Source organism: Somniosus microcephalus, chromosome 27 (assembly GCF_052327205.1).
Source record: "Somniosus microcephalus isolate GS21.2 chromosome 27, FLI_Smic_1.0, whole genome shotgun sequence".
Lineage (NCBI taxonomy): Eukaryota > Metazoa > Chordata > Chondrichthyes > Squaliformes > Somniosidae > Somniosus > Somniosus microcephalus.
This window is the reverse complement of record NC_141013.1, coordinates 6079526-6105819: the sequence shown is the minus strand read 5'-3', so window position 1 is coordinate 6105819 and position 26294 is coordinate 6079526. Positions and strand designations below refer to the sequence as shown.

At 49.4% G+C, this 26294-nt stretch overlaps 1 protein-coding gene across 19 annotated transcripts in view; it reads right to left on the bottom strand.

Moving 5' to 3' along the window:
• The window catches only part of LOC147099937 (transducin-like enhancer protein 3), an 81141-nt gene that overhangs the window by 38818 nt on the left and 16029 nt on the right, over positions 1-26294 (bottom strand). For 8 of the 19 annotated variants that reach the window (XM_085968410.1, XM_085968414.1, XM_085968411.1 and 5 more), the window contains 2 exons: positions 12355-12417; positions 9857-9961 (listed from right to left, as the gene is read on the bottom strand). In XM_085968410.1, coding sequence (XP_085824536.1) covers positions 9857-9961; positions 12355-12417 — 168 coding nt within the window. Of the gene's footprint in view, positions 1-7698; positions 7862-9856; positions 9962-12354; positions 12418-15118; positions 15375-26294 lie in introns of those variants that run through there. The other 11 variants (XM_085968415.1, XM_085968419.1, XM_085968418.1 and 8 more) reach the window with 4 other exon arrangements.

The following is a 26294-nucleotide window of genomic DNA, read 5'->3' as shown; positions in this document are numbered from 1 at the left end:
CTCGGATGATAACACATTAGCAAGAGCCCCATCATGTGCTTGTTTATTTATAAGCTAGACAGCAACAATTGGCTTATTAAATTGCAGTGCGTAAGGCAGCATGTGACTTGGGGAGGTTTGTTATTGTTGATTGCCTTGGCCAGATTATTTCACCAATGGAAAGCCAAGGCTCTCTCTTGCCCTCACTTCGGGCTGAGGGCAGGGGGTAACGAGATAGTGTTCAGGAGCAGGAGCCAGTGACTCTTATTCTTGTAGCCTCTCGCCGAGGTTGAACTGTCCAGTGGTGGTGGGAGGAAGAGGCACAAAGACCCGGGGGGGGGGGGGGGGGGGCCGAGCAGGGGGGGATTGGGTTGCTTTGCGCCTCCTGCTAGCGAAATTCAGTGGGAGGTTAGCGGCGGTGGTGGCCAGTAGCGCCCCGCGGCGCTGCGTCTCCGACGACATCATCGCCGTGTGCAGCGCCCCGGCCGCGAACTTGGCTCGCGCCCCCCTGACCTACTGCCGGACGCCGTGTCCGACAGGGTCAGGGCGCCATGTTTGCGGCTGCGCAAATTAAAGAGCAGGTGCCGGGCAGCCATGTTTTTCTGGGCCGCCTGCCAGCACCTGCCCCCCCCCTCTGGCCTCCTCCTGCGGGGTGCCGGCCGCGATCGCTCAGCCCGGCGCTCTGCTCCCCGGTGGTCCAACAGGGTCCCCCTGCTTGGGGCGCTACCATTCAATTTACGATGCAGGGGTGCTAACTTTTTCGGGGCGCTAAAAGTATCAAAGTTGGTAGAGCGATCCAATCAGTCCCACTCCCCCCCCCCCACTCTTCCCTGTAAATTTTTTCTTTTCAAGTATTTATCCCATTCCCTTTTGAAAGTTACTATTGAATCTGCTTCCACTGCCCTTTCAGGCATCACAACAACTCGGTGTAAATAAAAATTCTCATCTCCCCTCTCTGGCTCTTCTGGCAATTGCCTTAATTCTGTGTCCTCTGGGACCCTACAGTTCACTGAATTGCCTGAACCGGGCAAGCAAAGCACTTCAAATGATCTCGATCCACACTCAGACCAGGAACGACACACGCACATACTCAATGTCCAAACTGTGCTGTGCGGCCTTAGCTAGGTAGCCTATTTGCCTGTTTGCCCAGTCCCAGGGAGCTATGGAGGAGAATACAAAGAACTAGGAGCAGGAGGAAGCCATTCGGCCCCTCGAGCCTGCTCCGTCATTCAATAAGATCATGGCTGATCATCGACCTCAACTCCACTGTCCTGCACTATCCCCATATCCCTTAATATCCAAAAATCTATCGAACTCTGTCCTGAATATACTCAACGACTGAGCCTCCACAGCCCTCTGGGGTGGAGAATTCCAAAGATTCACCACCCTCGGAGTGAAGAAATTTCTTCTCATCTCAGTCCTAAATGGCCGACCCCTTATTCTGAGACTGTGACCCCTGGTTCTAGGCTCCCCAGCCAGGGGAAACATCCTCCCTGCATCTACCCTCTCAAGCCCTGAAAGTATTTTATACATTTCAATGAGGACACCTCTCATTCTTCTAAACTCCAAAGTATATATGCTCAATCTACTCATCTCTCCTCATAGGACAAACCCTTTCATCCCAGGAATCAATCCAGTGAACATTCACTGCACCGCCTCTAAGGCAAGTATATCTTTCCTTGGGTAAGACCACCAAAACGGTGCACTGTATGGAGAAAGGAATAAAGAGCAGGCTGCTATCCTCCTACTGGTCACGTGATCCCCCCCCACCCCGCCTGACCACTTGCTGGAGAGTTCCCATGTGGAGAACATCAAGCGGGAGAACAGGTTCGGCCTAAGCGGACCTCATATTCCCATAGCCTGCCCACAGTGACGAGCTAACCTGGGGCTGGCACCAGAGGGCAATGGGCACCAGCAGAATCACAGCCCGGCGTGAACTGGCCCTTGCGGGAGCACAGGGGAAAAAAATAAAAGAGATTGTGGTTATATTATAACAACAATTCCAATTCAAAACACATGGGTGTAAAAAAAACCCCCCACCACATGGGCTAAATTACTCCAAAGCGTGAGTTCTAAAAATTCCATCCAAGATAACAAGCTCTGTACATCAACAGGCTTTCCCCTCAGTTTCCGAACGTCAATACTTTAATCCACTGTGGCTGGCTGTATGTGCCAACTAACCCAGGAACCCCTACTACACTGCAGTCTGGAGCAGTCCCTCCACACACACTGTTGCATTTGCTCATTATCCAACACAAATTACCAGCATCTGTGTTCACTTTGCCTGAGGTTTGCCAGCGGTTCTCTGCCTATGCAAAGTCTCTGATCTTTTACCACCCTCTTTACTATTTCTTTTTGGATAGCAAATGTGGTGAGGCCTTTTTCAACCCAACAGGTGTTTTCCTGTCGGATGGGAAACTTGCTCCAGATTCCTGACACTGGCAGAGTCACTGGGGGCTGGGGGTGGGTGGGGGAGCAATCCAGTTACAGACACACCAGGCTTGGCTATTTACACAGACAACTGGCCTGAGTAGGGTTTCCAACCCTCCAGGCCTGTCCTGGAGTCCTCAGGAATTAAAGACTGATCCCCAAGACACGTCAAACCCTGGAGAAAATCTATAAGGGCACTAAAAAAAATGGTTCATTTTCTTTGAAGACTTTCGCATGAAGAACTTTCGTATTTTCGTTATGAAAATATTGGAGACTGACCGGGGGAGGGTGGGGGGGAGGTTGTTTGAGTCAAGAATCATCCGATCGGAGTAAAAGGAGAGTCTGTTCGCTTTCTGATTGGCTGTGGGACACGAGGATGGACATGTAGGGCGACCAACGGCGGGAGGGTCATGTGACGATACCGTCCGGAGTACGTCCAGCGCTGTCCGCTCCAGAGTGTAGCGCTCCCTCAGTACCTCACTGGGACGGTCAGCCTAGAATACGTACTCAAGTCCCGAGTATGCCCCTGCTTGGCTCATGTGTAAATTACTACCGCAGGTTCTGCGCGATGGTTCTATGGGACCACAAGCTGTATCTGATAAATCCTTGAGCCAATTCTAGCGGGGAGGAACGTGCAAAAAATTTAGATTCTTCCAAGGTATAACATTTTAACACTGAGGCAAGCAAGCTGGCTCCGTGTACACTGGCTACCTCAAATTTGAATACCATAATCATATTTCTCTTCCCACCCCCACCCACCCAACCCAAATTGTACTCCCATCTCTCCCACCACCCCGTTAAAAAACAGACTAGATCCAGTTAGGAGGAGACCCCCAAAAAACTAAATCCTAAGCCACTGGCATCGTACATAGTAATTACAGCACCAAAACAGGCCATTCGGCCCAACCGGTCCGTGCCGGTGTTTATGCTCCACCCTATCAGCATATCCTTCTATTCCTTTCTCCCTCATGTGCTTATCTAGATTCCTCTTAAATGCTTCCATGCTATTCTCCTCAACCACTCCCTGTGGCAGCGAATTCCACATTCCCACCACTTTCTGGGTAAAGAAGTTTCCCCTGAATTCCCGATTGGATTTATTAGTGACTATTTGCAGCACCTCATTTTGGAATCTTCTCTGCGTCTAGCCCATCAGGTCACCCCTCGGCCTTCTCTTGTGCGTCAGCCGTGGCTCAGTGGGCAGCACTCTCGCCTCGGAGTCAGAAGGTTGTGGGTTCAAGTCTCCACTCCAGGGACTTGAGCACATAAAGCTAGGCTGACACTCCCAGTGCCAGTGCTGAGGGAGCGCTGCCCTGTCGGCGGTGCCGTCTTTCGGATGAGACGTTAAACCGAGGCCCCGTCTGCTCTCTCAGGTGGACGTAAAAGATCCCATGGCACTATTTCGAAGAAGAGCAGGGAGTTCTCCCCGGTGTCCTAGATGATATTTATCCCTCAACTAACAAATGACCTGGTCATTATCACATTGCTGTTTGTGGGAGCTTGCTGTGCGCAGATTGGCTGCCGCATTTCCTACATTACAACAGTGACTACACGTCAAAAAGTGTTTCATTGGCTGTAAAGTGCTTTGGGACGTCCTGAGGTCGTGAAAGGCGCTATAGAAATGCAAGTCTTTTTCCTTTCTTTTCTAGAGAAGGACCGAATGGCCTACTCATGTTTCTAAAAGAGCCGCAGCCTGTTCAGTCCTGCCGGATAGTTGTAACCTCTCATTTGGCCACACAAACCCTGCCACCGGGAGTCTGAGGCACATTCAGAAGACCACAAGTCTCTCCCTCCCAGACTGCCAGTACTTCTGGGAGATGTTCGACTTGCCCAGGGCAGAATGACCACAAATGCTTCAGAACTTTTACGGCTCAATAAACCTTCAGCCAGAAGAAAACAAATTAATGTGGACAGTCACAACAAGCTTAACATCCAAGGAGAGCGCTTTACTTTTAAGAAGGTAATGGGGCAGTTTTCATTTCAGGCATTTTTTTTTGATCCGGTTAAACATTCACCTAATCCCTCCTGATAGTCCAGCGAAGCACTCTCAGCTGCCTCGGCATTGTATCCTCAGCAAAATGACTAGTGCAAGAAAAAGACTTGCATTTTCTACCTCAGGACGTCCCACAGCGCTCGGCAGCCAATGAAGTACTTTTTGAAGTGTAGTCACTGTTGTAATGTAGGAAACGCGGCAGCCAACTTGCGCACAGCAAGCTCCCACAAACAGCAATGTGATAATGACCAGATAATGTTTTAGTTATGCTGGTTGAGGGATAAATATTGGCCAGGACACCAGAGAGAACTCCCCTTCCCCTCTTCGAAATAGTGGCCGTGCGATCGTCTATGTCCACCTGAGAGAGCAAACGGAGCCTCGGTTTAACGTCTCATCCGAAGGACGACACCTCTGACAGTGCGGCGCTCCCTCAGTACTGCCCCTCCGACAGTGCGGCGCTCCCCCAGTACTGCCCCTCCAACAGTGCAGCGCTCCCTCAGTGCTGCCCCTCCGACAGTGCGGCGCTCCCTCAGTACTGCCCCTCCGACAGTGTGGCGCTCCCTCAGTACTGCCCCTCCGACAGTGCGGCGCTCCCTCAGTACTGCCCCTCCGACAGTGCGGCGCTCCCTCAGTACTGCCCCTCCGACAGTGCGGCGCTCCCTCAGCACTGCCCCTTCGACAGTGCGGCGCTCCCTCAGTACTGCCCCGACAGTGCAGCGCTCCCTCAGTACTGCCCTCCGACAGTGCGGCGCTCCCTCAGCACTGCCCCTCCGACAGTGCGGCGCTCCCTCAGTACTGCCCCTCCGACAGTGCGGCGCTCCCTCAGTACTGCCCCTCCGACAGTGCGGCGCTCCCTCAGTACTGCCCCTCCGACAGTGCGGCGCTCCCTCAGTACTGCCCTTGGCGTGTCAGCCTAGATTTTGTGCTCAAATCTCTGGAGTTGGACCAATAACCTACTGACTCAGAGGTGAGAGTGCTACCAACTGAGCCACAGTGGACACAATGGTCAGCGGACACAATGGTCAGCAGACAGCATTGGTCAGTGCAATAGGGATGGAGTTTGGCCTTCGGTGGGAAGGGCAACTTAGCTGCAGTCTTCTCTGCTCGGATCCATGAGCCCACCTCTGGCACAGCAGAAAACGGACTCCTCCATAAACAGAAACAATACATTATTCAGCTGGCCAAAGTTTGGTGATAGAGTATTATGCTTTCAAGCTGCCTTTTATACATCACTGCACGTCAGCAAGGATACCCTGGCTTTGCAGCGTAGATTCACTGAAATGATACCGGGGCTAAAAAGATTAAATTAAGAAGGCAGGTCACATAGACTAGGCTTTTATTCCCAGGATTATAAAAAAATTAAGGAGCGATATAATTGAGGTGTTCATGATCAAAGGAGTTGATATGATCGAGAGAAACTATTTCCTCTGGTGGGGGTGAGTCCAGAACAAGGGGGCAGAACCTTAAAATTAGAGCCAGGCCATTCAGGGGTGATGTCGGGAAGCACTTCTTCACACAAAGGGTGGTGGAAATCTGGAACTCTCTCCCCAGAAAGCTGTTAAGGCTGGGGGTCAATTGAAAATTTCAAAACTGAGATTGATAAGATTTTTGTTGGGCGAGGGTATTAAGGGATAAGGAACCAAGGCGGGTCGATGCAGTGAAGATACAGACCAGTCATGATCTAATTGAGTGGAGGAACAGGCTCGAGGGGGCTGAATGTCTAACTGCAATGTCTAACTGCAATGTTCCTACACGGAAAAAAAATAAAACTTAGCGGCAGAGATTTGGAAAGGGGTACAGTCGGCCGCTGCAGGCAGAGCAGAGGAAAAAGTGAAGATTTATTTAAACTGGCTCCATTGGTAACAGCAACCAGGGAGAGAGGGAGAGAGAAAAAAAACCACACAGCCTCAAGGCAACAATGGAGTTTGAGCAGGATGTCAGTCAGGTCAACATGGATCAGTGAACCTTAGAATTGTGAGGTGACCCATGAAGAAGCGGTGGAAACCTCATGCCCATTTATTCTGCTGGAAAATTATCTCGAGAATTTCTCTGGTTGAAGATTAAATTTGAGGGAGCGCGAGAAAGAAAAAAAAAAGAGACACAAGAGGACAATTTGTCCAGACTGTTTATGTCTGCACCGCCGTTACTTATCAGCTACAAGCTTTTTACTCTTTAACAAGTTCCAGAAACAAAAGGCAAGCCTCCTTCGCACAGTCGCGTCTCCACCAGAGACGTGGTACTGCTTGGCCTTGGAGACAATGTTACTGACCCAGCGCTGCAAACAGGTCAAAGCTCTGCAAAAATGGAGATGCAAAAAAAAAATTACATTCAAAAGCACGGCCGTAAAAAAAATGGCAAATACCATCATCAAAATATCACTACTTTTTATTTTTGTACATTTTCCAGCACTGCTGCCAAAGGATGGTTTACATTTCAGTCTCCTGATCACAATGGAGAACACAGAGCTATATAAAGCAGATTCTTTCGAAGGCCAGTGCTGCTCGCGTATTTCACACGAGAAATATCAGCAGGGAGGAGACGCCCACAAAGTGAGAGCGCGAAGACGGGCAGAGAGGAATTTAAAAAAAAGAAAGAGGGATTCAAAAAGGCAACACACAACCTCAAATTCACGAGTGACATCTGTGGTGCAAAATTCAAACCCTTCCTCCGCTTCCAAACACGATTGGCGGCCTACACTTTGAAAGTTCTCTCGACTATGCGCGCGGGGGGGGGGGGGGGGGGGGGCGGAAAAGAGACGGGGACCAACCACCAGAAACACACAAGTCAGACGTAAGGTGCGCAAACCATTTTAATCCCAATGATGAGGCCTTGCTTCAAGGCCAAATTCCCTCGAATCAATAGCCACAATGGAGAATATTAAGGTGGCCCTCCATTGGGCCAACTCCCAATCATTAGCATCGTTGGCAGGACAAAGCACACCCGACAGGGCTGACTCACTGGATTGGTTTGCGATTAATGCTGGGGTTTTAAAGCGAGACCACCAGAGGCCCTGTCTGGGGAGGGGGGTGGTGAGGGGCGGGCCATGTCAGCCAGCCCTCCCCGCCGCCCCCCGCACATATGAAGTCTCGGCTCTCTTTACAAGAAAGAGAGCGAGCGAGCCCGCCTGAATGGCTCTGCTTGGTGACTGTGTGCTGTCAAGCGCAGAACCACAGCAGAGGTGCTCCATGATTGCCCATAATTCCAGCCTTGCAACGGTTCATCAGACAAGCTGATTGAATGGCTGCCTGCTTAATGACAGCCCAACAGTTATATTCAGTCAGATTCGAGGAAGCAATTACCTCTAAAATGGGGGTCACAGGCCTAACTCATTTGCCTTAATTGAATTCCAATATCTCCCTCCAGCTGCCACGACCCGCCTCTTGGCCTCTCAACTACCGCTTACAAAAGGAGGATAATCAAACCATGACTTCTTCATTCTTCAGCCTCCTACACATCTTGCTACTACAGGGAGGAAAAAAAAAACCTTTAACAGGCATTAAGAGCGCTCCAGGAAGACCAGAGAGTATTGATTCCCTTATCTTCAGGAATCGGAAAAAGGAGTCTTAAGGCAGTTGATCAATTTATACTTCTGGACGAAAGGCTAAAACGAAGCACATTTGTCATTAGGCCTTCCACGCAGCCTAAATGTATTTGATGCAAGATTGTCTCCCTTTCCCAATTACCACCTTGCACAAATCGCCAATGCTCGGCGGATAACGTTATTCTTTTTTTTTAACATCCCCCCCCCCCTCCCGACCCAAGATCCTCTTGATGACAGACACAGAAGTCCTTTCATGTCAAATACCTCCGATCGCAGCACTGTCACACAGCATCCAAACCAGTAATTAGACGTGCTAAACACTAATTTAACCCAATTAATTTCTACAGCGACTCGCATCAAAATATAACATTGTCAGAGCCAATTGTGCAGTCACAGCTTGAAAGGAGGGTGAACGGCAACTCTTTAACAAAGGCACCAGACTACCGATCAGCTTTTTATTTAATAAAAAGAGAAGTGGCAGGGTCGTTAAGGCAAAGCCCGAGCTGCAAAGCGACATTCCCACCCTACCCCCCCAAAACCCGGTATAAATTTCAGTCTCCGCAAACTGTAAGGGAGGTCCCACGAGGGGGTGGTAAACCTGCCCCGGTCGCTGGGCTTAACTTGGTGCGTTGGGCGGCCAAACAGCCGAGGGGACAATTGCGCGGATGCTCCCCTTGCTGGAATACCCTGCACTCATCTCCAGTTACTGCCAGCACCATAGCCTGTGCTTCACCCAAGATGACAAACACTCTCAGCAAACACAACAAGTGTGGAAGGACCAAAAAAGGCATTGGTCAGTGTTTTTCCTCCACAGTTGCTGATATGGATGCAAGATTAAAATGCCATCCACCTTTACTGATGACAACACTTCTGTATGGATGGAGAGAGAGACAGAGAGAGAGAAAGACAGAGAGACAGAGAGAGACAGAGAGCGAGAAAGACAGAGAGAGACAGAGAGGGAGAAAAACAGAGAGAGACAGAGACAGAGACAGAGGACAACTCCAGTCGCCCCTTGAAATTAGAGTCACTCTCCATTCCTGAAAGATGTTTTGATGAATCTTTCTTTAAGCACGGACCCTCTAAGGAGATCTTCCAAAAATACACTGAACTTATGGGCCATGATATTTTATTATTGGGGACGGGGAAGAGGAGAAGCCCCCAGGAGGATTCTTTCCTAAAATCTACACAGGATACAAAAATGGAGTCGAACCCCACCCCACAACTTGGAGCGGCATTGAACAATAATGCACTCTGTACAAAATTCAGCTCCGGCATTAGATAAAGGCGAGCGCATGCAGCAAACATCGCAAAGGAGCTCGTACAAGTGAACTACGTGTGTTTGAGATTGTGACTTGTGAGGAGGTCAAACAACCTCCGCAGCACATTCAATGGCTAGTTCTCAATTTTTAACTTGGTGTTTGGCTGGTTGGGGTGGGGGTGGGCGGGGGCGGGAGGAGGAAAAGACTCTTCCGCTTTTGGGATATTGCGGCATAGCCAGAGGCACCGAGAATGAAAACGGCCGGAGCAGTTGCAAGGAGGGGAGCCTCCGTAGTGACAATAGCGGGGATTCTAATCCACAGCGAGTCGCGGTCACTGCACTGTCGACCGGTTAACACGCGGCTCAACGTTCATATTGAAAATACCCCAAGAATGATCAGAACAAGCTGCCACAAAAGGGTTTCAACATTTCCCCCATTCAATGGGCAACTTAACCCAGAGGCTCTTGTTAACCACAGGCCATTTTATTTATGCCGATAAGTCGCACTGACGCTTATTGCTGGCGGAGAGGAATTTTGCGGCTCAGTTCTTTTTCTTTTTGTTTGTTAAAGATCATTAAAGCACCACCGTCCTTTCAAAAAAAGGAGACTGCAAAGTTCACTCCTGAACAGTGTCAAGTAATAAGAGGGTGTACACACTGTGAGAGGCAGATTGGGAACTCCCCGTACCCCAATGATCGAATTTAACTCCGTCATAGTCACCTGCTTGGCACGTTCGACCGCCTGTGCCACTTGTTGTTGGTGCTGTGAGGCGAGAGGGGGGGGAAAAAAAACATTAACAAACTGAACGGGAATTAACGCGCAGCTTATTATTCAAAGAATTGGAAGACAACCAGAACAAAGCACCATTTAAAAAAAAAGGTTCAGGCAACTGAAATTCCACGTGTTGCGCTTGACACACTCGGATTTGTTAAGCTGAAGTCTTTGGAAACCAACACAAGGTAGGGGGATATTAAGAACCTAGGAGCCTCCTATGGCTGCGTAGAGTGACACCACAAGTCCCAGCCAGAAGGGAGACAATCGGGGTAATTCCTCCATCAATCTCGCCGGGAGACCGCACTGCTGAGAGGGACTGGGATTGAATTTTATGGACTTGTACTGTGTGACTATCCTCCACTCACTGCATGCTGCTTGAGAAATAATCCTGCTTTTATCGGGAGACTTTGCTGTAGTTTCGGTCAGGAGTTCAGAGACTCTGTTGCAAAACCACAAGTCTCGCCCCTGCCCCCCCCCCCCGACTCAGTGAATATTGACGCCACTGTGTCAGCCAATCAGCCTCTCTTATATTTTGGGGTATGGGGAAGGGGGGGGGTAAATTGCCCCAATTGGAGCCCATCCCCTCACCACCATCTGATCCACAACAATAACAAAAAAAAGAGGGAAGCAGGCGACATCACAGAAATCACAGAATCACAGAAACCCCACAGTGCAGATAGAGGCCATTTCGGCCCATCGAGCCTGCACCGACACATATCCCACCCTATCCCCGTAACCCCTACACCAACACATATCCCACCCTATCCCCGTAACCCCACGTATTTAATCCCCCTAACACTAAGGGTCAATTTATCATAGCCAATCAACCTAACCCGCACATCTTTGGACTGTGGGAGGAAACCGGAGCACCCGGAGGAAACCCACGCAAACACGGGGAGAATGTGCAAACTCCACACAGACAGTCACCCGAGGCGGGATTCGAACCCGGGTCCCTGGCGCTGTGAGGCAACAGTGCTAACCACTATGCCACCGTGCTGCCCGAGGGTTCTACAGCATTTTTACAATCGCAGCCGCCAACTCCGAACACCGGCGAGCCCTGCTGCAGGGAGTTAACAGCGGAGCACACGCGCCAGACCCGCCATGTTTGCTGGCTGGGACAACCCAGGTTGCCATGCCTACCAGAATCCGCCAAGTGCGCTGTTGCTGCCTCCCGTGTGGGGGAGGGGGGAGGGGTGGCGAGTGGTGAGCACTGGCGGCGTAGCGACAGGAGCAACGTGGAGGCGGGTCACCAGTGCATTCGAACGCGGGCACTGGAAGGGCACACACATGGCTCAAGCGGGACTGACTTTCAGGTTTTCTTTTCCCCTCGCTCCTTCCCCCATGGGAGAAGCAACTAGCCAACATTGGAATTGGGATATTGACAAAAGTCATGCCGAGGAACGGTCATTCCCCCACCCTGTGGCACCGCCGATCAGCAGTGGCCGAGCCTGGGGCGGGAGGTTGTGGCTCCCAAGCATGGAGTCAGCCAAGGCCTCCATTTCCCTCCCAGAAATACACATTAGATCGCGACCCATTTAGGAGTGAAATCTGGAAACTCTTTTTGCCACACAAAAGGGTAGTGGCAATCTGGGACTCGCTCCTGCAAAAGGCTGTGGGTCAAATAAAATGATCAAGACTGATAGGTTTTTGTTGAGTAAGAGTTTCAAGGGGCAGGGGTCAAAGGTGGGTAAATGAAGTGGAGGTACAGATCAACCATGATGTAACAGAAGGGTGAAACAGGCTCGAGGGGCTGAATAGCCTCTTCCTGTTCCTATGTTCATGCGCAAGCCTCAACATAACAGTATCCACGGGCTAGTAACCATGGGGTGCATCATAACCAAGACAAAAGCAGTCCTCGACCAACAGGGACCAGTGAATCGTAGGAACCTTGGCCAACTTATTCCTCCAGAACCACCCCCCCACCCCCGCATATCCCTACGGACATGCCAACGGAGACAATATCCTATTTCAACCACACACAGCTCTTGGCAGTGGTCGAGCGCTTACATGTGCCATTTTGGATGGACAACTGAGTAGGAAGAGAAGACGCCCATGGCATTCCACCTGTTGGACTACATCGTACAAGTGGGCTAATGAAGAGGCTAACCATTGGACATACAGGCCACTGCTACTTGGACCTGGGCAAGTACAGCTCCTAATCCTCCTTATTGGAGGGTGGATTAACAGACCTATAGAGGTAAGGGAGAGATGGTACGCACATACAATGCATTTTTGGGGGAAGAGTCAGAAAGGAGTTAAGATATTGCTTAGGGGCAAGGTACACTTGCAGGAAGCAAGCTGAACACAGAAGAACCTCTTAAGCATCTATTCTTGCACAGTATTAAATAGCAGTAACTAGAGGATTGAGCGGGATCACTTACCTCTTGTGAAAGAAAAGGCATGATTTGTGCCAAGATTGTGTTTAGCCTTTTAGCAATCTCAGTCTGAGCAGGAGGAAAAAAAGAGAAAAAGTTGATTAGTATTTGAGAAAATTCTCTTCGCACAAGGTTGAGAGAATGTCAAACACACTGCCCTAGAAGGCCTTGAATACAAAGTACATTGAGGCACTTGAGAGAGAGATTTACACCATTACTTCAAGTACTTAATGTACGGATATGGAGAGCACCTCCCAAACCTACGATCTCTACCACCTAGAAGGACAAGGGCAGCAGGCACATAGGAACACCACCACCTCCAAGTCACACAGCATCCTAACTTGGAAATATATCGGCCGTTCCTTCATCGTCGCTGGGTCAAAATCCTGGAACTCCCTCCCTAACAGCACTGTGGGAGCACCTTCACCACACGGACTGCAGCAGTTCAAGGCGGCGGCTCACCACCACCTTCTCAAAGGCAATTAGGGATGGGCAATAAATGCTGGCCTTCCCAGCGACGCCCACATCCCAGGAACGAATAATAAAAAAAGAAAAGGCTGGGAATTCTGATTGCAACATCAAGCTGCCATGACCAACAAAAATGGCCGTGCAGTTGAGACACGCCCAATGGCCTACTCCTGGTCCGACGCTTAGTATCTCAGACCCATCAAGGAAGGTCCTAAAAGCTCAGTGCACTTCCCAGTGTAGAACTGAACCATACAAAAGAAGCAGCTCCCAGGTTCAACTCTCCCTCCCCAATCTGTCCCGAGTTAGCGATCTCAGCAATACGGAGTGCTACAACTGGTCCCACCCCAAGGAGGTTATTCCTCACACACAAGCAGCAGCTTTTTGTTGGGCAAGGGGATCAAGGGATTGTGGATACTGACCATTGGGCATCCCACCTTATTCTACCCTTGCCAAAAGCCCACAACTTCCATAGCCATCAGAAATCGCCATGCCGTTTCATCGCCAAAACTACCTGAAAACTGTGTGCAGTTCTGGTCGCCACACTATAGGAAGCATGTGAATGCATTGGAGAGGGTGCAGAGGAGATTCACCAGGATGTTACCTGGGCTGCAGCGTTTCAGCTATGAAGAGAGACTGGACAGGCTGGGGTTGTTTTCCTTAGAGCAGAGAAGGCTGAGGGGGACCTGATTGAGGTGTACAAAATTATGAGGAGCCTAGATAGGGTAGATAGAAAGGAACTTTTCCCCTTTAGTAGAGGGGTCAATAACCAGGGGGCATAGTTTCAAGGTAAGGGTGCCTGAAAGGGTGGTAGAGGCAGGAACCCTCACAACATTCAAGAAGCATTTAGATGAGCACTTGAAACACCATAGCATACAAGGCTACGGACCAAGTGCTGGAAAATGGGATTAGAATAGACAGGGCCTGATGGCCAGCGCGGACACGATGGGCCGAAGGGCCTCTTTCTGTGCTGTATAACTCTATGATTCTATTATGGACTTGCTCCCTTGACTGTGGCCCAGGTGCGAAAGGCCCATTGCCATGGGAACAAGCTGGCTTAATCAGCGGCCGACACTGGGGTGCAAAGTGGATCAAGTTTCCTTTCTTCCTCCACCCCAGCCCCCACATGACAAGGTTACGGACCACTCCCCAATTATAGATGGATCCCAACACCGACGGGCCCAGACGAGAGGAGCCAAAACTGGGGTGCCAAGACTGCTTTATTTAAATCAGTAACCTTGAATCGGAATTGTATTTTACCCAAAGCACCCCCCCCACCCCCGCCCTGCCCACCCCCGCCCCTTAACTAGGCACTAGAGAACATCCTGGGTATAGTCCAAGTGCTCTAAAAGTCAAAAGGTTCTCTCTTCTGATTCCATTTGATTAAACATGCAATTCTCTAAGCTGTCCAATTAAACACGCACATTGTCATATAACCAAATTACAGGCTGCATGATAACACAGGCCGGTTATATTAAACATTTTTCTCAAGGGTGTCCTGTCCCTGACTTGGAGATTGTGGGCAGCGGGGGAGAAAGACTTCAGCAAGCTCAAAGCTCCTTGGCTTACAAAACATTATTCTTGACAATGTGAAAACTATTCGTCACTGCTGAACACATTCCTCATATAACACCATAAATTTCACAAGCACTTGTACACAGGAAGGCATAATTATAGTCTGTCTAAATACTTCAAAAGGCTCGTTCTTGTACACTTCAGCTCACAGACATCTATTAAAGTTTCATTAAAAGACACAACTGGCAAGGCGCTCGTTCCTTCCCCTCTCGACATGTACCTGCATGTAATTTTTGATGTTAAACAGCTGTCAAAATGGCTTCTGATCCAACTTCAACATTCTCTGCGTCCAATGCAAAGTTTGGGGGGGGGGGGGCGGGTGGGAAGAAAGTGTCACATCTGTAACTATGCACCGTTCGCACACTCTGCCAACGTCCACTATCCAAACATGACGGTTTGTACAAGGCCAGTTGAATCGTTCTATATAGTGCAAGACATGTTGAGGGTGGGGGAAGAGACAGCGAGACACAGAGACAGCGAGACACAGAGAGCGAGACACAGAGAGCGAGAGAGAGCACGAGAGCGAGAGCATGGGAGCGCACGAGAGAGAGCGCACGAGAGAGAGAGAGCACGAGAGAGAGAGAGAGAGCACGAGAGAGAGAGCGACAGAGAGAGGCAGAGAGAGAGAGAGAGAGAGAAAGGAGAGAGAGGGACAAAGAGAAAGACAGAGAGAGAGGAAGAGAGAAAGAAAGTGAGAGAGAAAGAGAAAGGGTCTTGCACATGTACTTACAGGAGCTGTTGCAGGTCAAGGAGGAGAGTCCAACTTTTGTTCACTCAATAAAGCACAAAAGGCAACTTTGTGCTACTTTAGGCCTTAAATGCATTCACCATTTAGCTCCCTACCAGTTACCGTCACACCGCAATGGCAGCAGACTTCCACCAACATGGGATGTTGCCAAAAGGAGTTTTAAAATTGGCCGAACTTAAGTAGCAAACATCAAACAATTCTCAAAGGGCAGCTGACATAAATTTTCAATAAGCTTAGCCTCGTCGTGCCCCATTTTGGGAAGTCCTCCCCGCTCTCCCTCCCCTCCCCCCACCCCCCCTCACCACCTGCCAAACACTATACACCACACTAAAGGGAGCAGGTTGTCTACTACAAGCTTCTGTCAGTGCCACTCTTCAACCAGCTGTTAAGCTTCACAAGAGTGGCTGGCAGCTTGCCAGTGATGGGCGAGTGAAGATGAGAAGGCACCAAGACACTTCAGTGAAAACTGCATCTCATTGCAATGTGGTTTTGCACATGGGATCTCCATGGTATTGTGGAATGCCAGGACTTTCCCTCCTTTCCCGTTGGTCTTTGTCGGTTTCTATTCAGGGAGATCTTTTTACACTCAAGTGTTGGGAGTCCTGTTATAGCTCAATGGCCAAATGCACTGTGGAGGGGGTATTGAACTGTACCAGACAGGTGTCTCCCTAGGTTCAATCCATGGTCTGCATGGAATTAGTCCTCAGCTAGAAAGTGGTGGGTTCAGGTCCCACAATTGAGACTGGAACACATAAACGAGGCCGACTCTCCCAGTTCCAGTAACGAGGGAGCGCTGCACTGTCGGAGGTGCCGTCTTTCGGGAAAGACTTTAAACCGAGGCCCCGTCTGCTCTCTCAGGTGAACGCAAAAGATCGCGCCCCACTATTTTGAAAAAGAGCAGGGGTGTTTCTCCCCGGTGTCCTGGCCAATATTTATCCCTCAGTCAACATTACTATTTCATTGCTGTTTGTGGGACTCCCACACAAGGAACACCCTCCCACACTGCAATTATGCAGGATCTGTGCTGGCATGGGATTGCAATCCCCCCGCCACCCCTCCCCCCCCCACCCACCAACAATAGGGGCCATCTTTAAGGGTGTAAAAACAAGGGACAAAAATGCAGAACAGACACGTAGTTTAAAGCAACGCACATTCCTTCAAGAAACTATCAACTATGGAGATATAAATTTGCATGCATAGTGCCTTAAACCAACTCTCAACATCCCAAAGCAACTCTTGTACAAATTAATTATTTTCTGAAGTTACTCTTGTGCATTCCCCATCCCTTCGCCCCGCCATTAGATGCCACGCCTTCAGTCATCTAGGCCCTGTGCTCTGCAATTCGCTCCCGAGCTTCCTCCGCCTCATCACTCTCTCCTCCTTTAAGACCATCTGCAAAACCCAGATGTTTGACTAAGCTTTTAGGTGTCCCTCCTAACATCCCCCTTCTTGTCCGATTACACCTCTCATAAGAATCAGGAGCAGGAGTCGGCCATTCGGCCCCTCGAGCCTGCTCCGCCATTCAATAAGATCATGGCTGATCATTGACCTTAACTCCAATTTCCCGCCCGATCCCCATATCCCTCGATTCCCTTAGTGTTCAAATATCTATCGATCTCAGCCTTGAATATACTCAATGATTCAGCATTCACAGCCCTCTGGGGTAGAGAATTCCAAAGATTCACAACCCTCGGAGTGAAGAAATTCCTTCTCATCTCAGTCCTAAATGGCCGACCCCTTATCCTGAGACTATGCCCCCCCTAGTTCTAGGCTCCCCAACCAGGGGAAACATCCTCCCTGCATCTACCCTGTCAATCCCCCTCAGAATTTTATACACAGAGCCAAGGGACTTTTAAAAAAAAACATTAGAGGCACTATATAAATGCACGTTATTGCTGTTGAATGCCTATGCTTGCTACTTCCAGAGCCAATAACTCTTGGTAATATAAGGAACTCTATTACCAGACAGACAACCAGACTTGTTGTGATCTGGAATGCACTGCCTGAAACAGCGGTGGAAGCAGTTTCGATAGTAAGTTTCAAAAGGGATAAACGTAACCCACAGGCTAGGAGTTAACAGCCCTGGCACCCTGGATGTTGTTCGACCTGAAAGGTTAACTTGCCTCTTCTTTCCACGGACGCTGACCAATGTCTGAGCGTTCCCAGCGTTTTCTGATTTTTTTCTCCCCCGATTTCCAACATTTGCAGATTTCCACCCCCCCCTTTGCTTTTTTATTTAGAGGAAGTAAAAAAAAAAGCAACTTCAGGTCTTTAGCTACAGACCTTTAGTCAAATTTCCCTATCACACGATTTAACAGCCAAAACAGAATTTGTTTAAAAAAGGAGACGCCACAGAACGGAGAACATTGGCGGACATCGAGAGGTAGCTTGTGCAAATTTACACTTCATTGCTTCTGGACTCCAGCCCAGTCAGAACAACACAAAGAGACATTAGGAACAGGGGGAAGCCGTTCAGCCCCGCGAGCCTGTTCTGCCATGGACTTCGATCATGGGCTGATCTGTAGGTTAACTCCACCCACCCGCCTTGGTTCTGTAAAACTTAATACCCTCGCCTAACAAAAAAAATCTATCAATCTCAGTTTTGACATTTTCAATTGACCCCCCAGCCTCAACAGCTTTTTGGGGGAGAGTGTTTCAGATTTCCACTAACCCTTTGTGTGATGAAGTGCTTCCTGACATCACCCCTGAACGGCCTGGCTCTAATTTTAAAGTTATGCCCCCTTGTTCTGGACTCCCCCCCACCAGAGGAAATAGTTTCTCTCTCGCTACCCGATCAAATCCTTTAATCATCTTAAAACACCTCAATTTATAACCCCTTAATCTTCTACACTCGATGGAACACAAGCCTGCTCTGTGCAATCCATCCTCTTCATTTAACCCTTTTAGCCCCAGAATCATTCTGGTGAATCTGCTCTGTATTCGCTGCATTGTCACTCGAAGTCACTCCGGATTTGCGTTCTGCACTGTAGATATTTGTAAGTGCACCGTTGAGACTCCGGGGAAAGGTCTCTCCCCCGAGTAGCTTCAACCAAACAATGGAGTGGGCTCCTCCTGCAGATCAGTATGCAAATTAAGAGCCGTATAACTCCAGCCCTATTAAACATTTACAACCTCAAAAGAAACTCCCAATTAAAAAAAAACACAGGAGCTTCATTCTTTTCCCTGGATGTGTCTCAGTGGGGATTCTCTGTGTGACCAGCCGCTCCTTTCAGACCGCGGGGGCATTTGACGATTCTATTGAAATCCCACGACCGCTGGATGGGTGATAAGTGCCTGGCTACTGGAAGGGATTTGTAGACGAGGGGCAAGGGACTCTCTTTCCTCTCCATGGTCCTCACTGATCTGTTTTGTCACTTAGTTCAAAATCCTAATCCCACCACCCCCCCCCCACCCAAATACATTCACAGTGCAAAAAAAGAGAATTCAGCATTTTAACACATGCCTCACACATATAGGGAGAGAATACCAACAGCAAGGGAATGTAGTCAGCAACTGCCCTCGATTGCTGGCCAAAAACACTCCCCGCTGGGTGGGGTAGGGGCCTGACAGGGCAGGAAGCAAAGTCCACATCGCTGGCCCAAATGGGTGTCCATACGCTCAGATCCTCCATGAAAGAAAGAACTTGCATTTCTATAGCGCCTTTCATGACCTCAGGACGTCCCAAAGCGCTTTACAGCCAATGAAGCACTTTTTTTTTTAAAGTGTAGTCACTGTTGTAATGTAGGAAACGCGGCAGCCAATTTGCGCACAGCAAGCTCCCACAAACAGCAATGCGAGACGTTTCCACTTGCAGACGAGACCAGAACTAGGGGCCATCAATGTAAGATGTTCACTAATAAATCCAATGGGGAATTCAGGAAAAAATTCTTTCCCCGGAGAGTGGTGAGAATGTGGAACTCGCTGCCACAGGGAGTGGTTGAGGAGAATAGTAGAGATGCATTGAAGGGGAAGCTACAAAAACACAAGGGATATATTGTTGGGGTGAGATGAAGAGGGAGGAGGCTTGTTTGGAGCATAAACTCCGGCACGGACCAGTAGGGCCAAATGGCCTGTTTTTGTGCTGTAAATACTCGTAATTTTTTTTTGTGATATTGGTTGAGGGATAAATATTGGCCAGGGCACTGGGGAGAACTCCCCTGCTCTTCGAACTAGTGGCCGTGTGATCTTTTACGTCCACCTGAGAGGGCAGACGGGGCCTCGGTTTAACGTCTCATCCGAAAGACGGCACCTCTGACAGTGCAGCACTCCCTCAGCACTGGGAGTGTCGGCCTGGATTTTTGTGCTCAAGTTTCTGGGGTGGGGACTTGAACCCACAACCTTCTGACCTCAAGAGGCGAGAGAGAGAGAGCGACCCACTGAGCCACGGTGACACTGACCATGCCCAGAAAGGAATAGTCGCTGCCAACATCCGAGTCTTCACCTGCCCAAGGAAACAACCAACCTCACAGCACTGCTCAGCATCTGCACAGACTGTGGCACCACTTAAGTTTCCATCATAGCATGGCCAAAACCAGGGCTGGCCAAAACCAGGGCTGATGTGGACAGCAGTGCCCACAGGCAAAAAGCAACACAGGAGGAAATACCCTGTCCTCTTTCCCATGAACAGAGGCTTCATGGAGTCAAATTAACAATTATTAGCCAAACCTTAGACTTGCTTGTTTTTTTTTTAAGTGAGCTGCCGAAAGACTTAATGTGTAGCAGTCAACAGCCTATTCAGGGGGGTCCAGTTCCTTTTAATTGGCCTTCGATTTCTTTAGTACTGCTATCCGGAGCAGTGAATCACTAAAACCTTATTTACACTTCAAACCCCTCAAGACCCGAGAATGCAACGGTTGTCTTTCATCTCTCTCTTTTCCCCCCACGCCCAATTCTCTACCTTCCATTCCCCTGCTTTATATGGAAAGGGCAGACTACTTGCACACCAGACTATTTAAACAAATTTAAAGAAACCCATCGCTGCGCTGACTGCAAACATTTATACATGGGAGAGAAAAACACATACGATGAGGTGGAAGAGGAGAATTCAACCTTGTCAGGCGGAATAAGTCTACAAGGGCAGATATAAATGTTCGAGTCATCAAATTCTGCATCAATTCAAGCCCATCTGTTCATAGAAACATAGAAGATAGGAGCAGGAGTAGGCCATTCGGCCCCTCGAGCCTGCTCCGCCATTCAATGAGATCATGGCTGATCATTTAAACTCAGTACCCTGTCCCTGCTTTCTCCCCATATCCCTTGATCCCTTTAGCCCTAAGAAATATATCTAACTCCTTCTTGAAAATATTTAAGGAATTGGCCTCAACTGCCTTGTGTGGTAGAGGATTCCACAGGTTCACCACTCTCTGGGTGAAGAAATTCCTCCTCATCTCTGTCCTAAAGTCTACGCTCGGCTGTTCAAGCCAACCCTGCTTAATATCAATTTCAAAACGGAGATTGATAAGATTTTTGTTAGGCATGAGTATTAAGAGTTACCAATTAGAACCAAGGCGGGTAAATTGAGTTAAGATGCAGATCAGCCATGATCTAACTGAATGGCTCGAGGGCCGAGTGCCCTACTCTTGTTCCTCTGTTCTTCCCATCACAATCCCTCACTTGCTGGATTGAAAAGTTGACCTACCACCTACACGTACCACAGCTAGATACTAGTGAACCGCAGAGATTTTGTTCTCTTTCATGTCCCCCACTGCCCCCCTCTCCCCCCCAACACCAACCCACGAGCCAAGTGTTGGTTCCAAAAAACACAACTGAATCGTTTGTCGCCATCAAGGCCTATTACTCTCTGACAGAACGAAAGACCAAAACAGCCGAGCGTAGACTTTATGAAGCATTACACCTCCCAGTAACGTTATCCATCCATCGAGGCCTAATCGGTGGCAACCAAACTTTCCTCGGAACACCAACGGGTAATTTCCAGCCAAGAAAAATTCTCAAGTCATCTCCTTTCACGTTACCATGGTTACACAGAGCCAGTCCCCGAGATCATTATGTAAATTGTGCCTTCCTTGACCACGACAGGCGTTAAGGCAGGACATTAAACTGAATTTTCAAGCTGCCAATCAGACCTGCTTCACAAATTAAGGGCAGATTCAGCAAGCCCGCAGCAACTGAACGGGACACAAGTCAACGCACCAACAGTCAACCCAGTCTCCCATTACAAGAACTTCCCATCGGCTGCGCCAGCTTTAACCGCCCTCCCCGCCCACCCAGTCAAATTCTGGCACGCGTCGGTTTCTCCATTAGCCACCACCCCCCCCCACCCCAGCTTTTTTTTAAATAAAAGTCAGAGGAATTATGACAGCGACAAGACCCAACAAAAAGCTGAAGACAGTAATGTTCTCAGCACTCAACAACTTGCATTTGTATCGATGTTCCCGGTAAGCTCGATACCGCGTGGCTCCTTTAAGCAGCTGCGTGGGCCCTTCAAAATACCGCGCTGCGCACACGGGCATTTATTTTGCATTGAAAAGCTGGCTGCGCGGGATCCCTGAAGGGCTGCGCGGCTTACTTAAAGGGAACACTGATTTACAAAGCGCCTTAAAAAGGTAGTAAAACGTCCCAAGACGCCCCTCGCGATACAGGAAACTCTCTTTTTACCAGCACCTAAATAACCGGAAATCTCTCTTAACCGGCAAAATTCAGGAGTAGGTTCAGGTAAGTTTTACTTCATATTAGTGGCCGTGTAACCGGGGTTCCTGCACCTGTTGCCATGCAACAGGGACGCCTGGATCTGTGGCCGTGTACGGGGCTCTCGTACCTTTTACTATACCTCTCTGTAATCCGGACTTTTTGATAAACCGGCACCACGCCGGTGCCGGATAAAAAAGAGTTTCCTGTAGTTCGTCCGGTGCGTCGCTCGGCCTCACAGGCCGTCTGATGCCCAGGGTCAATCTGCAACGAGTTGGTTAGTGATCTCAGCTAGTTGCGGGAACCTGGCCCCAGGGATGCGGACCATGACCAGGATTAACCGCGATGCCTCGATGACCATTAGTCGGTCCGCACCATCGCCAAAGGCCAACACGCCAAAGGCGCCCTCTGGGGCGAGGTACCAGAGAGTAACCAGCAGCGCCGGACCTGTAACTCCAGCAAGGAGTCACCCCCTTCAGGAGAGGAGTGGAGAGAAGCCCCAGTGTTCCAAACAAAGGGACTTATTATGAGTGACCCCATCACACAAGCACCAAAAAAATTAAATTGCGATATATTCAGTTATTTGGAACCAAGAGATCAAAACAAACCGATGTTAGGAGCCTTTCCACACTATGTGAAAAATCCCCTAGACCCATCTCCCCATCCCCACACAAGTTCCACTTGCACAGATCGAGGGAAGGAAATACACAAAATACAATCTGTCACCATGTCAGAACCTTGTTGAGTTGTACTGATCTAGAATTCTTTCTTCAAAGGGGCTCCTTTAATGGGGAGCAAGGAATTTCCCCCTTCCAACATGTGCTTGGAAGGTCTTGCAGCCTCTCCTTGTGCCCCCTCCTCCCACCACCCCCCCCCTTCTGGTCTTGCTCAATTACAGCCCTTTAGGATGTTTTCCTGACTTCTAGTAAATGGAGGAAGGCCCAGAGTTTGTAGGAAATAAGGTAAGGACTCTAGGTGGACTTGGAGAGTGAGGTCCATGCTTAAAACATTCACGGAGCTCACTAACCAACATCACTAAAACAGATTCTCTGGTCATTATCACATTGCTGTTTGTGGGAGCTTGCTGTGCGCCAATTGGTTGCCGAGTTTCCCACATTACAACAGTGACTACACTTCAAAAAGTGCTTCATTGGCTGTAAAGCGCTTTGGGACGTCCTGGTTACAGAAATGCAAGTCTTTCTTTTCTTTATTATATTTCCACATAGGAGTGTCATCCAACTGCCCAGATACAACTGTGCTTCTGAATATCCGTATGTATTCAGTGTAAAAAAATATATACTCCCAATTTAACCATTAAAGAAGGTTTAACTCTCGAGCATTTACTGTGCAAAGATCCCGGCATCACTGAAGTAACACGCATGGAGACGCAGTGCATTGCTAAGCCAGTTTTACCCTTGGGATATACATCTGGGACCTTATCCTGTGACATTTTCAGCAACTCAAACATTCATATCAGAGAGTCTTTTGAAGTAAACCACCACCCCTTGACATTCAACGGCATTACCATCGCCGAATCCCCCACCATCAACATCCTGGGGGTCACCATTGACCTGAAACTTAACTGGACCAGCCACATAAATACTGTGGCAACAAGAGCAGGTCAGAGGCTAGGTATTCTGCAGCGAGTGTCTCACCTCCCGACTCCCCAAAGCCTTTCCACCATCTACAAGGCACAAGTCAGGAGTGTGATGGAATACTCTCCACTTGCCTGGATGAGCGCAGCTCCAACAACACTCAAGAAGCTCGACACCATCCAGGACAAAGCAGCCCGTTTGATTGGCACCCCATCCACCACCAGCGTACCGTGGCTGCAGTGTGTACCATCTACAAGATGCACTGCAGCAACTTGCCAAGGCTACTTTGGCAGCACCTCCCAAACCCGCGACCACTACCATCTAGAAGGACAAGGGCAGCAGGCGCATGGGAAACATCATTACCTCCAAGTTCCCCTCCAAGTCACACACCATCCTGACTTGGAAATATATCACCGATCCTTCATCATCGCTGGGTCAAAATCCTGGAACTCCCTCCCTAACAGCACTGTGGGAGCACCTTCACCACACGGACTGCAGCGGTTCAAGGCGGCGGCTCACCGCCACATTCTCAAGGGCAACTAGAGATGGGCAATAAATGCTGGCCTTGCCAGCGACGCCCACATCCCATCAACAAATTTTTTAAAAGCGTGGAGCTAAAAATAAATTTGCAAAACTGCACTCTGTGTCCTACTGGGATGTGTCCAAGACAATTAAAGTTTGCCCGTCAGGATTCCATTAGACTGATGTTAGAAACAGACAAGAAGCCTGAATGGCTGCATCACAATCAGCTGCCCTTCATTCCCATAATCATAATCACAGTCTATTTGATTGGAGTAAAACTCAAAAATTGGAGTGTAGCGATTATGTTACTGGGCTAATAATCCAGAGAACGAGTTCAAATCCCACCACAGTAGTTTTGAGAATTTGAATTTGTTTAAAAATCTGGATTTTAAAGAAACAAGCTGGTATCAGTAAAAACAAAAAGTGACCATGCGGCTGTCGGATTTTCGTAAAAACCCAATTGGTTCACTAATGTCCTTTAGCAAAGGAAACGTGCCGTGCTTACGGAGTATAACTGCAGTCATTCACCAATGTGGTCAGTCGTGGCTCAGTGGGTAGCACTCTCTCGCAAACCCACAACCTTCTGACTTGGAGGCAAGTCCCACTCCAGAGACTTGAGCACAAAACTCTAGGCTGGCACTCCCAGTGCAGTACTGAGGGAGCGCCGCACTGTCGGAGGGCAGTACTGAGGGAGCGCCGCACTGTCGGAGGGGCAGTGCTGAGGGAGCGCCGCACTGTCGGAGGGCAGTACTGAGGGAGCGCCGCACTGTCGGAGGGCAGTACTGAGGGAGCGCCGCACTGTCAGAGGGGCAGTGCTGAGGGAGCGCCGCACTGTTGGAGGGCAGTACTGAGGGAGCGCCGCACTGTCGGAGGGGCAGTAATGAGGGAGCGCTGCACTGTCGGAGGGCAGTACTGAGGGAGCGCCGCACTGTCGGAGGGGCAGTGCTGAGGGAGCGCCGCACTGTCGGAGGGGCAGTACTGAGGGAGTGCTGCACTGTCGGAGGGGCAGTACTGAGGGAGCGCCGCACTGTCGGAGGGGCAGTACTGAGGGAGCGCCGCACTGTCGGAGGTGCCGTCTTTCAGATGAGACGTTAAACCGAGGCCCCGTCTGCTCTCTCTCAGGTGGACGTAAAAGATCCCATGACACTATTTCGAAGAGGAGCAGGGGGAGTTCGCCCCGGTGTCCTGGCCAATATTTATCCCCCAACCAACATCACTAAAACAGATTATCTGGTCATAATCACATTGTGGGACCTTGCTGTGCACAAATTGTCTGCCACATTTCCTACACTACAAGAATGACGACACTGAGGTACTTCATTGGCTGTAAAGCGCTTTGGGACGTCCTCAGGTCGTGAGAGACGCTATAGAAATGTAAGAATTTCTTTCTTTCTTTCATTTCCATTCAACCCCTTTTCCTTCCTCCCCCTCTCCAATCCAGTCTTGAACGTTGCCCTAGTTTCTGTCTCAGCCACGAACCCTGAAGTGAATTCCACAGCCTCACAAATCTCTGAAGACGTTTCCCCTGCCTTCGGTTCCAAATCTCTTGTATCCGAGGTCCCACCTTCTCAACTACTGGAAACAGATAGTCTATAGTGGAGTCCAGAACATCGCCCCAAGTACAACTTTATTTAAAATAAAAATATCCCCATCCCCACCTCTCTCTGCACACGGCTACTGGCTCACCACTGATAATAACCTGTTCCATCACACTACGACCCACACTGGTAGTGCAAGTTCCCAATGCCCAGGACTCACCAAGATTGGGAAGACTCAGTAACAAAGGTTGGAACAGCCACCAGTCATAGGAGCAGGAGGAGGCCATTCAGCCCCTCAAGCCTGTTCCGCCATTCAATAAGATCATGGCTGATCCGCACCTCGACTCCATCCACCCGCATTGGTTCTGTAACCATTAATACCCTCGCCAAACAAAAATCTATCAATCTCAGTTCGGAAATTTTCAATTGCACCCCCCCCCCCCCCAGCCTCAACAGCTTTTTGCGGAGAGTGTTCCAGATTTCCACCACCCTTTGTGTGAAGAAGTGCTTCCTGACATCACCCCTGAACGGCCTGGCTCTAATTTTAAGGTTATGCCCCCCCTTGTTCTGGACGCCCCCCCCCCCCTACCAGCAGAGGAGATAGGGTAGAGAGAGAGGGTAAAGAGTGGGAGAGACTATCAAATCAAATTAGCTTTTGGGATTAAGTTAGTGTGTAAAAGGCAGCATTCTGAGAGTAGGTTTAGCACTCGAACTGAAATCTGCAAACTCCCAACAAGACATTCCACTGATGGGTGCGTCAAGCTGCCCCTGGGGTGTGTATCAATGCTCCCACTGACCAACGCTGTGGCCAGGTGCTGACTGAGGCGAGGGGGAAAAACAGGGTTGGAAAGGGGAACA